The sequence below is a fragment of the Podarcis liolepis genome, assembly GCF_965112155.1.
Source record: "Podarcis liolepis genome assembly, chromosome: 7".
NCBI classification, from domain to species: domain Eukaryota; kingdom Metazoa; phylum Chordata; class Lepidosauria; order Squamata; family Lacertidae; genus Podarcis; species Podarcis liolepis.
The window spans coordinates 81,522,971-81,535,881 of record NC_139561.1 but is presented as its reverse complement, the minus strand read 5'-3'; the positions used below and the strand labels follow the sequence as shown (position 1 = coordinate 81,535,881).

At 43.7% G+C, this 12,911-nt stretch overlaps 1 protein-coding gene across 1 annotated transcript in view; it reads right to left on the bottom strand.

Moving 5' to 3' along the window:
* LOC310712511 (phospholipase A2 inhibitor NAI-like) overlaps positions 1 to 4,128 on the bottom strand; it is an 86,948-nt gene extending 82,820 nt beyond the window's left edge. The window contains exons 1-2 of the mRNA XM_083515652.1: positions 3,931 to 4,128; positions 2,773 to 2,895 (exon numbers count right to left, since the gene is read on the bottom strand). Of these exons, the coding sequence (XP_083371778.1) occupies positions 2,773 to 2,895; positions 3,931 to 3,982 (175 nt within the window). The 5' untranslated portion in view covers positions 3,983 to 4,128. The remainder of the gene's footprint in view (positions 1 to 2,772; positions 2,896 to 3,930) is intronic.
* Positions 4,129 to 12,911: the final 8,783 nt, after the last annotated feature.

Below are 12,911 nucleotides of genomic sequence, written 5' to 3'. Positions count from 1 at the left end.
TCAATCCTGCAAATGTTTAAAAATGTTTGCAATGTCTATTCATATATGGTACAAATTTACTCCAGTCCCTTTCAAACAGTTCGTCCCCCATCGCAAGTTTAAAAGGTAAAGGGACCCCTGACCATTAGGTCCAGTTGTGACCGACTCTGGGGTTGCGACGCTCATCTCGCTTCTTTTTTCCGCGGGTGCCGGCGTACAGCTTCCGGGTCATGTGCCAGCATGACTAAGCCACTTCGGGCGAACTAGAGTAGCGCACGGAAACACCATTTACCTTAATGCCAGAGCGGTACCTATTTATCTACTTGCACTTTGACTTGCTTTCGAACTGCCAGGTTGGCAGGAGAAGGGACCGAGCAACGGGAGCTCACCCCGCCGCAGGGATTCGAACCACTGACATTCTGATCGGAAAGTCCTAGGCTCTGTGGTTTAACCCACAGCACCGCCCGCATCAAATACCACCTCGGAGCTCCTTTCTGAGGCTCCCTCCGCCTCGCTGGTGCCCGTGCAGGCACACTGCCTCTTTCCTTGTGGGGTGGTCATTCGCAAAGCACAGGCTGCAAAGCCACCCTACCTGTGCATTGCAGGGCTGCCTGCACTGCCTGGCTGCCTTTGACTGGCAGAGTGGCTTCCGTCTTTCCCCCTGTGCTGAAAAAGCAGCCAGGTGGCAGCCAAGGCTGTCTCTGGCCGGAGCCTACACTCCACCCAGGCTCTTGCAGCTGGGGAGGGGAGGGGGAGCACTTTAACTGAGCCCCCGCCCCACTACTGGCTCATTTGGGGTTTCCGCAAAATTGCTTGGCTGAGGCGGGGGCAGCGGTGTGCTCTTAACCCAAGCAGTTTAAGGAGGGAGGGAGGAATAACCTTTATAAGCCTCATCATGCAGCTTGTTTCTCCCACTGCTGGTAGGAAGGACAGAACACGATGGTGATTTCACTCAGCGATATATCTTTCATGAAACTGCCACCCCTCCTGAGTCCCTCTGCCTCCAGCTCCAGGCTGCAGCTTGTTTTCTTTTTCCTCAGTGTGCTGGGTGCTGGAGGCAGAGGGACTCGGGATAGGCGAGGTTTCCCCCACCGATTTACTGCTGAGTGAAGCTGTCATCACGGTCTGCCCCTCATACCGGTCCTGGGGTGATATATCAATAAATCGCCCAGGCCTAATCTTCAGTCACCCTTTCTTCCGTTTCTGTGGGGTGGGGAACATTTCATGGTTTGACTCGGGTATCCAATTGTCTTGAGCTGGCCCTGCTTGGAGCAGAAAGAGATTTCTCCAGTTTTATCTATTTATTTGTTGTATGTGATTCAGGAATGGAGAACCTTTGGCTGTCCAGAGGTTTCTACCACCCTTCTCCTTATTGAATGGGACCAGTTCAGGAGGTTTCATGGGAAGGAATTCATCAATGAAATAAGTTTTCTGGCTGCCCAGGTAACTGGACAGGGTGGATTAAAATCAATTATTATTATTTTTTTAATCAAAATAATCTGATTTTAAAATTTAAATCAGAATTTTAAAAATTTAAATTGGACTTTTAAAATTTAAGTTGTATTTTTTTAAAAAAATGCTTTTTGTGGAAAAATCTTTCTAAAGATAGTTTTCTATTTAAGTTACATTATAGTCCAAAGGCTATCCTCATCAGGAAATAAGGATTTGTTTTAAGTTTTTCATGTGTGCTATAACTCCCTCCAATGTATTTCTTAAAAAAATCATTTAACCACATCAGTTAACAAACATGGATACATATGCTATAATGTTATTGTTTTAGTTAAATAAATTGTTTAAATTGTTATTAATTAAATGATTATTTTTCCCTTCCAATAAAGTACAGCAGAAAAATTGTCCAAATATAAACAGTTAATTTATTAAACCTCATAAATATTTCATAATTATCTGTCAATATATTTCTAATAGTATAACCAAATCAGTAATTTTTGATATAATTGTAAAAACTACTCTGAAAATTTATTATTCCAAAAATGAAACCTTCATCTCATTGTAAATATTAAGATTATACCAGCAAGAATGAGTCTTTCTGCAATAAATAAATAAATTAAATCAAGTCTTAATGACTAGTAATTTAAATCATGATTGAAATCAAATCCACTCTGTAACTGGACCAATGAGAGTCGATGCTGGAGCTCATAAAAGGAGCATGTACTACAGGCAATTAGGTCAGTTTCTCTTGGTTTCTTATTTTAAGTTCATTTCTCCACATTTTCATATCAGTTTCCAACTCCCCACCCCCCCATCAACATTTAGTGTGAATGCAATTTTTACCCTTAGGCCCTATCTGCAGGGTCATACGGATTTAAGCAGTCATGGTTTCCCCCTGGGGGGTGGGCAGGATGTTTGTTGACTATATTGGCTGTGAATCCTGGCGGACTAGCTCTCTCCCTTGCAGGTCATTTTTCACTTGGCCTGGGAGATGGGAACCTGACAGAGTCCAACTACAAAAGCTGTTGCAGGTTATTGTATGCACGCTTTACCCTAGTATGTGCTTTTGTCTATTGATTACATGGCTGGACAACTGAATTGCAAAAATGGGAGAAGGGCAGATTTTGAAGGATGTCTTTGTTTTGCTCTGCCAATTGAGTAAACACACCTTTAAATATGAACCGACTTGAATTTCTTCCTTGCTCCTACAGGCAATGCAGAGGCTAGAATACTACTTTATTAAAAGTCATGTTTCGTGGCTTATGGCTAAGATATGGCCTTAGAAAATGAGTCTGGGGATTTACGTTTTGGTGATCAAAGAGGTTGAAAGTTCTTCTCACTTACACAGTTTGCCAACTCCAAGGGCAGACAAGCAGGACTGGTCACTGGAATCGTCACACTCCTCAGTGGTGGCATTTCTGCAATCTTTTCCTTGACCGAAACAAGACTCACATGTCAGAGATGTCACTGCAGAAAGGGGGGAAATGGGTTTAGAAAACTTTAGTAACTGTGTAGGAGGAATAGGTCTGCGTCAAAGTACATGAACACAACACTTTCTGCTACAAACGCCATCTTACGAGAGGCAGCAAAGGCCACCAACTTGGATAGCTTCAAAAGCGGACTAGATGCATACATGTTTACCATCCTCAATTGATACATTTTTTCTGCAACACTGGAGGCAGTATTTGTCTGAATACTAGTTACTGGAAACCGCAGAAAGTGAGCTGTTGCACTCAGATCTTTCTTACGGGCTTCCCATAGGACCCATGGCAAGAACAAGAGGCTAGACTAGATGGATCATTGTTCAGCTACATAATGCTTTCTATATATGTTCCCTCTGTAGTTCTTAAACTCTGAATGGGGGTGGGCCTTGCATAGACCAGAGAATGATTGTCCAAGATGGCTCCTGCAGGCTGAGGGGGGGGGGACCAGTAGAGAAGGTGTGGAGAAACCTTTAACCCTCCCGAAGTTGTTGTACTACAACTCCCATCAGCACCAGCAAACATGACAGACTCTGGTAAGCACATCTGGTACCCCTGGGATCTGATTCCACTCAGAGATTCGGGTGGTGTGTAACATCAGGAAACATAAGGTTTGCATGGGGGGCTGGGTAATTCCCCTCCAAAATATGAGAATTGTGCCTATACATTGTCTCCTCTCATAAATTTCTACAAATGCAAGAAACTTACTCTTTACTTTAGATATGAGCCAGGATTCTGGTTCATCGAAGAGTGAACTACTGCCTTTCTTGTTTCCCCAATGTACTTGGGGATGCCACACCCCTCTGTATGCATTTGATTAAATAAAAATTGAATATTGGCAACAAAAACAATATATCATAGAGGATCCTTTGTAATCTGCCCTTGTGCTTTATTCCTCTCCCTTTCAAAGGAACCACAAGTCCTGGTTCCTTCCTTCTCCTGCTTTAATGGCTGACCCCCACCCCCCTCCGTTCCTTCCTGGAAACATGATGAACAGCACAGTGGCTGTGGTTCTGCTCACCTGGAGGAAGCAGGGCCAAGAGGAGGCAGGAGATCAGGAGTGTCTTCATCATTCTAGAGAGCTGAAGAGGCAGGAAGGAGTTCGAGAACAGCACTGGGCCAAGCAAGGAACTGATGCATGAAGAGGCTTAGTTGGAGCAATTTATAGAGGATTGCAAGGAGTACTTTGCCAGCACCCAGGAACAATGGATTCAGGACAGTGTCACAAATTATTAGAATTCTAATTATGCTATACCATAATGTAAAGCACAGTGTTGAAAATCAATTAAATCTCTTCCCCCTTCCAATAACTCCAAGGACACGTCCCTCCTAATCTGTGCCAGTCTCAATTTCTCAACTCTGGATGTGGGGAAACGAGTCCCATCAGGTTACAGCACTGAAATTGGATTAGGCTTCTGGAAGCCAAGGCAGTTTTCCTGACAGTATGAACTTTTTTGAAAGGGGGACAAATGTCTGTCCACAGTTTCCTTTGTGGTACAGTAATAAAATGCACAGTGACCTGGATCCCCTCCCTCCCATTAAATGCACTTGTTTGGGGTAAAGAATTGGTCCACTTGCTCTTTAAAATAAGTTGGTTAGAGTTAAGAGAGTCCCATGGACTGCAAAAAGATCAAACCTATCCATTCTGAAGAAATCAGCCCTGAGTGCTCACTGATCCTGAAGCTGAGGCTCCGATACTTTGGCCACCTCATGAGAAGAGAAGACTCCCTGAAATAGACCCTGATGCTGGGAAAGACTGAGGGCAGGAGAAGGGTACGACCGAAGACGAGATTGTTGGATAGTGTTCTCGAAGCCATTAACATGAATTTGACCAAACTGTGGGAGGCAGTGGGTGACAGGAGTGCCTGGGGTGCTCTGGTCCAGGGGGTCATGAAGAGTCGGATATGATTAAAGAACAACAGAGTTAAGAGCAGGGGGGGGGGATTGTAGGTCTGTGTCCAGAGGAGATTGCAGATTTTTTTAAAAAATATAATAATATTTATTAAAGTTTAGTAAACAAATTTTAAACAAATTTTAAACATAAGATACATAGGACAGAGAGAGTTACAAAAATAAAAAAGAGTGTAGAAATTCAACAAAAAAAAAAACAGTTAACAAAATAAAGAGAGTCATAACAAACACCAATAAATCCACCCAGGAAAAAGAAAATGAGATTATATCTCCATATATTGTATTTTGTTCACTAGTTTCTTGAACTCCTCACACCTCCCTTTTTGTATTCCAGTTCAAATATTTAGTTCAGCAAATCCTTACCCTCAGTCATTTAACCTTGCTCAACATCTTAAACTATAATAGAAATATAATTTCCGTCATTATCAATCCAAATTTACATATTCTTATTAATCTTATTACTAACACCACTTATTTTCAGTCCAACGTCCATTTAACATTCATTAATTTTACAGTATTTCTGTAGATAGTCTTTAAATTTTTTCCAGTCTTCTTCCACCGACTCTTCTCCCTGGTCTCGGATTCTGCCAGTCATTTCTGCCAATTCCATGTAGTCAATCACCTTCGTCTGCCATTCCTCCAGAGTGGGTAGATCTTGCGTCTTCCAATACTTTGCGATGAGTATTCTTGCTGCTGTTGTTGCATACAGAAAAAAAGTTCTATCCTTCTTTGGCACCAAATGGCCGGCAATGCCCAAGAGAAAGGCCTGGAGATTGCAGATTTAAGGGACTATCTTTTACTGCGGTTGGATATACACAAGCACAGCTCCATGTCCTTTGCTTTGGTTTCTCTTTTGATGCTGATGAAACTCAAAGACATCATGAATGATATGGATTTGGACAATGAGAGATGGAGAGTGGCAGCACCACAAATGTCCTGGGAGAGTTTTCTTGCTGCAAAGTTAGTACAGTGGTACCTTGGGTTACAGATGCTTCAGGTTACAGACTCTGCTAACACAGAAATAGTACCTCAGGTTAAGAACTTTGCTTCAGGATGAGAACAGAAATCAGGCAGCAGCAGCTTGGTGGCAGAGGGAGGCCCCATTAGCTAAAGTGGTACCTCAGGTTAAGAACAGTTTCTGGTTAAGAACGGACCTCCGGAATGAATTAAGTTCTTAACCAGAGGTACTACAAAAATCAGGCGGCAGCAGCTCGGTAGCAGAGGGAGGTCCCATTAGCCAAAGGACTTCCGGAATGAATTAAGTTCTTAACCAGAGGTACTACTGTATACTATATCCAATTGCTGACACAGCTTAATTAACACAACTTAACAGCATCTGCTATACTGTTTCACAGCTGTAAAACTAGGTCATGATATTTACTCTGGCCTTTAAAGAGATACACATCTTGTAAAACAATAATGAACCTTAATATTATATGGACCTTATTTTTCATTATTTTTCACATTGTTTAGTTGGAGAACTGCACCACAAAACTTGAAGAAGTGTGAATTTAAAATGCAAATGGAATGGAATTTCTCCAGCATTCCTACATCTGCTGTTGCCACGCAACCTAGGGAAGTGATGCTTTGGTGAGGATTACACAGCACAGCAGCTGTAGCACTCCCCATTTCACCTCAATGTAATGGTGACAGAAGCGAGACAAGTTAACTCAGGTTTATTGCTCAAAACACACAAATCACTCTGGAGCTCAGTCACTCAGCATCTGCTTCCAAATTAGCTGTTGCCAAGTCTGAGTTCCACCCTTTCCTCCATATAAAGCCCCACTTTCGTTTCCTTTCCTGTTCATGCCTCTCATTAATTCTTGCTTGCCTGTGCGTCATGGGATGGGCTATTTCCGGTGGCCCTCCCTCTGAGTCCGAGCTTAAACTGTCATTCTGTGTCTTCCCCCTTGAACTCGCCCCTTCCTTCTCCATGTTCTCGGAGCTCAGGCTTCTACTGCAACTAGGCTGCTCCTCCCTCGTTCCACATTCCTGCCTAATTACCTCCTCCTGTAACTCCATGCTTTCCCCCTCTGTCAGCAATGGGACGCAGGTGACACTCGAGTAGCAAAACGAGATGTACCACCCCTGTAAAGAAAGCAGCTCAAAGTCAACATGATTGATTAAAACTGGACCTGGAAATCTGGCCCTGAAAAATATCTCCCATCCCCAAGCACTATTATTTCCCCCAACAAATGTTGTATTTTGAAAAACAATACAACACACATTATTTGCCATATATATTTATTTTGGACATGATTCAATGACCTCATTTGCACCTGAAAGTCAAATACAGCCTGTCTTTGAGGAGGAGCTTCTAGACTTCTGGAAAGAAAGCCTGGGAGTCCTCAGGCTGAGACCACCCCTCTTCAACTACTAGGCCACCAATTTTCATAAATGGTGGGTTCTTCTGGGCAGTGGTGGTTTGCCTTCCCTCAGCTACAGCTCATTGGCATCGTTGTCTATTGCTTCGGTGCACTTTGCTTGAGTGACGTCAACTCCTAATGATTCGAGTTCAGTCTCTATCAACCCCTCAGTGTAGCCACACATATTAGCTGTTGCACAACCTCAGACAGCACCCATCAGGGTGCTTTCCCCTGTTGGAAAACAACAACAACATGCTTTTGGAATCCAAAACCTCTCCCTCAGACAGAAGGGTGGGCAACCTATTTCAGCCCAAGAGCTGTATTCCAGTCTGGGTGACCTTCTGGGAGGGCCAGATGCCAATGGAAACATGTAAAATTCACCTTTACATGGCAGGCTATTTTCTAGATACATTCACACCCCACTCTCTGTCTTCCCTTCAGGCAACCAAGAGTTTAGGGTCCACAATCCAGCCAGGCCAAAGCATTCAGGTAGAGTTTGAAGTGGAGATTGTGAGGGGTGTGGCCTAGGGAGAGGAGGTGTGGCTAAGGAGGATCCCAAGGACCATAGAGAGAGAGATTCCAGGAGGGGTGCCTTTGGCCCCTAGGCCGGTGGGTCTCCATTCTGCCCCCCACAAAATTAATGTGCATTTTTAAAGATTATTTTTATTAATCAAAATTTATATGCCTTTTGATTGCAGTAAAAACTGCTGGGGTTTACAAGAAATATTAACATTAGGATGCTTTTAGCCCGGGGATGGAAAGATGATAAGGTCCTTACCAGAGTGGATTGGCGATGACTGGGAAAATCAGAAACCAGGAAGATCAAAATTTTAACAAAGAATGGGGGGAAGTTATATTATATTTGGGAGACCACTGTAAACAATTGAACTCTTTAGTAGGACTTACCATATTTTTCGCCCTATAGGACACACCGTCCCATAAGGCGCACCTAGTTTTTAGGGGGGGGAAATAAAGGGGAAAATAATTATTCCCCCCCCAGGCGCGGGGCTGGGGCGGGGGAAGCCCGAGCTTCCCCTGACCCCAGCCCCCAAACAGGCAGCTCTCTGCAAGCCGTGGGAGCCCAGCACTGGCTCCCACTGCTTGCAGAGAGGTCCGCGAAGCCTGGATGCACTGAGTTCAGCACGCGCAGGCTTCAGCATGCAGGCAACTCTCCACAAGCGGCGGGAGCCCGGCGATGGGCTCCCGCTGCTTGCGAAGAGCTGCGCGAAGTCTGGAAAGTGAGAGGGGTCGGTGCGCACTGACCCCTCTCGCTCTCCAGGCTTCAGCGAAAGCCTGCATTTGCCCCATAGGACGCACACACATTTCCCCTTCATTTTTGGAAGGGAAAAAGTGCGTCCTATAAGGCGAAAAATACGGTAAATAACACTTGTAAGGTAACAAGGACTTTGTATATAATTGATAATCAAATAATAATAATAATAATAATAATAATAATAATAATAATAATAATAATTTATTATTTTTACCCCGCCCATCTGGCTGCGTTTCCCCAGCCACTCTGGGCGGCTTCCATAGAAACCAAAAATACACTAAAATATCACACATTAAAAACTTCCCTGAACATGGCTGCCTTAAAATGTCTTCTGAATGTCAGGTAATTGTTTATCGCTTTGACATCTGATGGGAGGGCGTTCCACAGGGCGGGCACCACTACTGAGAAGGCCCTCTGCCTGGTTCCCTGTAACTTGGCTTCTCACAGTGAGGGAACCGCCAGAAGGCCCTCGGCGCTGGACCTCAGCGTCCGGGCAGACTGATGGGGGTGGAGACGCTCCTTCAGGTATACTGGACCGAGGCCGTTTAGGGCTTTAAAGGTCAACACCAGCACTTTGAATTGTGCTCAGAAACGTACTGGGAGCCAATGTAGGTCTTTCAAGACCAGTGTTATGTGGTCTCGGCGGCCGTTCCCAGTCACCAGTCTAGCTGCCGCATTCTGGATTAGTTGTAGTTTCCGAGTCACCTTCAAAGGTAGCCCCACGTAGAGCGCATAATTGGACTTAAAATATGCAGTAGAAAAGGACAAGTATGTCCCATTAAACTTTAATTAGTTTAATGCTTTTCAAATGTCCAGTGCGCTTCCGATGCCACAATGTCCCATTACAGCAGAGCATTTCGCACAGCGGCTCAAGAAGGGCTGGAGAGTCAGCATCTTTTCAATAAAGGAATCTTGGAGCAAGCGGTTTGGAACTCAAATAAAAGGTTTATTTACACAAAACAAAAAACCCTGGTGAAGAATCACACATTTCAGCAAACACGCCTCAAAAGAAAGGGGAAAGGGAAAAGGGAGGAAACACACGAGTGAGTTGACTATTTATACAAACTCACATTCCAGGAAGCTTAACGACCTCCAGCTGCTCAGTGACTAGAGCGTCTTGATTAGAGCTTCTTAACCCTTTAATACCAACACCCCCTCTCGCTCGTAACACTGAGCTGTACCAACCTTAATTCAAATTTAAACCTGAACAGAAACATTTATGAGATTGCGGACTCAAAGCTTTTGTAAAACCGTCTGCGAGATTTTCTTGGCTTGGACAATACTTTAGTTCAATTAAACCTTGTTTTACACTTTGGCATACATTTTGGTAACGGATATCCAAGTGTTTTGTGTGTGCCTTGAATTGACCTGATTTAGCTAGTTTAATACAAGGTTGATTGTCTTCCCACACTCTGATAGGTAGGGAACATTCTCCAAACAATTCTTGTACCAGTTGCTTATAAAATTCCAGTTCTCTACATACATCTGATAATGCATTGAACTCAGATTCAGTTGAACTTAAAGCTATAAGTGATTGTTTTCTTGATCTCCAACCAATTAGTGCATTTCCAAATTTTATTGCCATTCCTGACACTGATTTTCTATCTGGTCCAGCATCTGCCCAACTGCTGTCAGCCCAACATTCAAGTTGTGTGCTGCCCTCTGCTGATAGTTTTAAGCGAAACGCTTTGGTAGTTTGGAGATACCTTAAAACTCTTTTTACTCCTTGCCAAGCATGCATTGATGGTTTTTCAGCTTGTCTACACAGCATGTTGACAGCATATGTTATATCGGGCCGAGTCCACTGTGCAATGTGGAGTAGACTGCCTATCGCTGACTGGTAAACCCCGGGATTACAGAACTCTGCCTGTTGCTCAGTTTGAGCATCCTTTGTGTAACTTAACTCCATTGGGGTTTTAACACCAGCACAGTTGTCCATTTTAAACCTTTCCAGCAACTGCTGGATCTTAGCTTCTTGGCTGAGCCAATAGTTCCCATCTTCATCTTGCTGAATTTTAACTCCTAGATAAACAGATACATTGCCTAGTGATTTTATCTGAAACCTTTCTCCAAGCTTTGTGGCAAATTGTTGTGCAAGTTTATCGTCCTTTCCACTGTATAATAAATCGTCTACAAATATCAAGACTGCTTCTTGTTCACATCCCGAGCCTTTTAGATAAAGGCACGCATCTGCTGCGCTCTTTCTGAACCCCATGCTCTCTAGAGCATCGTTTAAGCAGGAATTCCAATTACGGGCGGACTGTTTCAACCCATAAATGGATTTGTGTAGGCGCCAGACCTGGTTTGGCTTGTCTCCTTCAAAACCTGGTGGTGGCGTCATATAGACTTCCTCCTGTAAGTCTGCATTTAAATAAGCCACATTGACATCAAAATGAAACAGCTTATTTCCCTTCTTAGCTGAAGAGGCTAAAAGCATTCTTAATGACTCCGATCTTGAAGTAGGGGCATAAATTTGAGAATAGTGAACTCCTTTGCGCTGCGAAAACCCTTTTGCAACTAGTCGGGCTTTATATTGCAACTCCTCAGTAGTTGTGGGCTTTAAACGATATACCCATCGACAACCTACAGCTTGTTGCCCTTTTGGAAGCTCTGTACTTGTAAACACACCGAGAGACTTCATTGAAGCCATCTCTTTTTCCATTGCTTCCTGCCACTTTGCGGCTTCTGAGCTTGGAAGCTGTTGTACCTCTACATAGCTATCTGGCTCACACTGTGCCATATTTACGTATACACTTGTCACCTTAAACCGCTCTGGCGGCTTGCCCTTTGTGGCACGTTTTGACCTGCGCAATTGCTCCTCTTGTGCCCCCTCTGACCGTTGGCTGTCAGAATCTGTCTCAGACTTTATGTCTGGACGTGCTTCTAGGGATAAAGACCTCCGTTTAGATACCTCCCTTGGGCTTGGTGTTGCAGGCGACCTGCTTCGCTTTTGCTGTCTGCTAGGCCTAATGACTGGCGATGTTGGAACACTCTTAGATTCTGGCTTTTCTACCTTAGGAGAAGAACCTTGTGCCTGGTCAGAATCTGCATCTGGACCATGTGCACCATCCCCTTCTGGCTCATCACCCTCTGGACTTTCTTTCTCAGCATAAATGCCTAAATCATCTCTCAAAATGTCAGGGTTAGCATGTAAGTGAGTCCATCCGGATTGCTCACAAAATTCAGCGCTCCTACTGAGGACCACTCTTGTAGTATCCCCATCTGGGTTCACGAACCTCCAAGATTTGGCGTGTGGTTCGTACCCACAAAAGATGAGTTTCCTAGCCCTTGGACTTCCCTTTTTCCTTAACGCTTTTGGGATAAGTACATAGGCTTGAGATCCAAACACCCGAAAGTAATTAACTTTGGGCTTCTTCCCATATAAAGCAAAATATGGCGTAGTATCAATTACCGAATTATATACTCGGTTCAGAACATGAGTAGCCGTCTTCCAGGCTTCCGCCCAGTAACTTTGAGGAAGTTTAGCATCAAACAACATAGAGTTTGCCAACTCTTGCAGAACCCTGTTTTTACGTTCGGCCACGCCTCCTTCTTGGGGGGAATAAGGTGTAGACAGACGATGCTTAATTCCCTTTTTCTTAAAGAAATTCTGCAACACAGACCCGGTAAATTCTGACCCTCTGTCTGTTTGAAAAGCAAGTACTCTAGTACTGAATTCAAGTTCTACTGCATGAACCCAATTTTTAACTGTTTCTGCAGTATCTGCTTTTGTTTTGAGAGGAAAAAACCATGTAACCTTTGTTTTGTCATCTGAAAGACACAGTGCATACCTCGAACCTCCCATGCTAGCAACAGGCATTGGGCCACATAGGTCCATATGCACAAGTTGGAATACTTTGTCAGATTTCCTATTTGAACTGGGATAGCTGCATCTATGAACCTTCGCCCTTTTGCATGCAGTACAATCCAAATACTTAGTACATTTGTTCAATTTGCACCCTTCTGATAATTCAGGTTGTCTTTTAACATACTGAAAATTAATATGTCCCAAACGGCGATGCCATAAATGAACACAAGAATTATGGGTAGGTGAGTTCACACAACCAGCATGAACCTGTTCAACTTCATCTGGACTTGTCTCAAAATAATATAACCCATTTCTGCATTCCACCTGCAAAAGAGACACGTTATTCTTTGAAATAGTGCAAACCCCATTTTCAAACACAGTTTTAAACCCATTTCTATCAAGTTCTGACACAGACAAAATACACCCCTTCATTCCCTTTAGCACGTAGGCATCAATTTCTGTTTGCAAACACTTCAAAAACACTGTGCCTACAGTCTTTAAGGAACGTTTAGTTGAATCTGCCATTGTCACAACTTTAAGGGTTTGCAAATGCCTGCAATTCTGCAAACGGACACTAGATGGCGCCACCAGGTGGTGAGATGCACCACTGTCGATCAACCAGCGTAGATTGCTGCCTTGGCCAC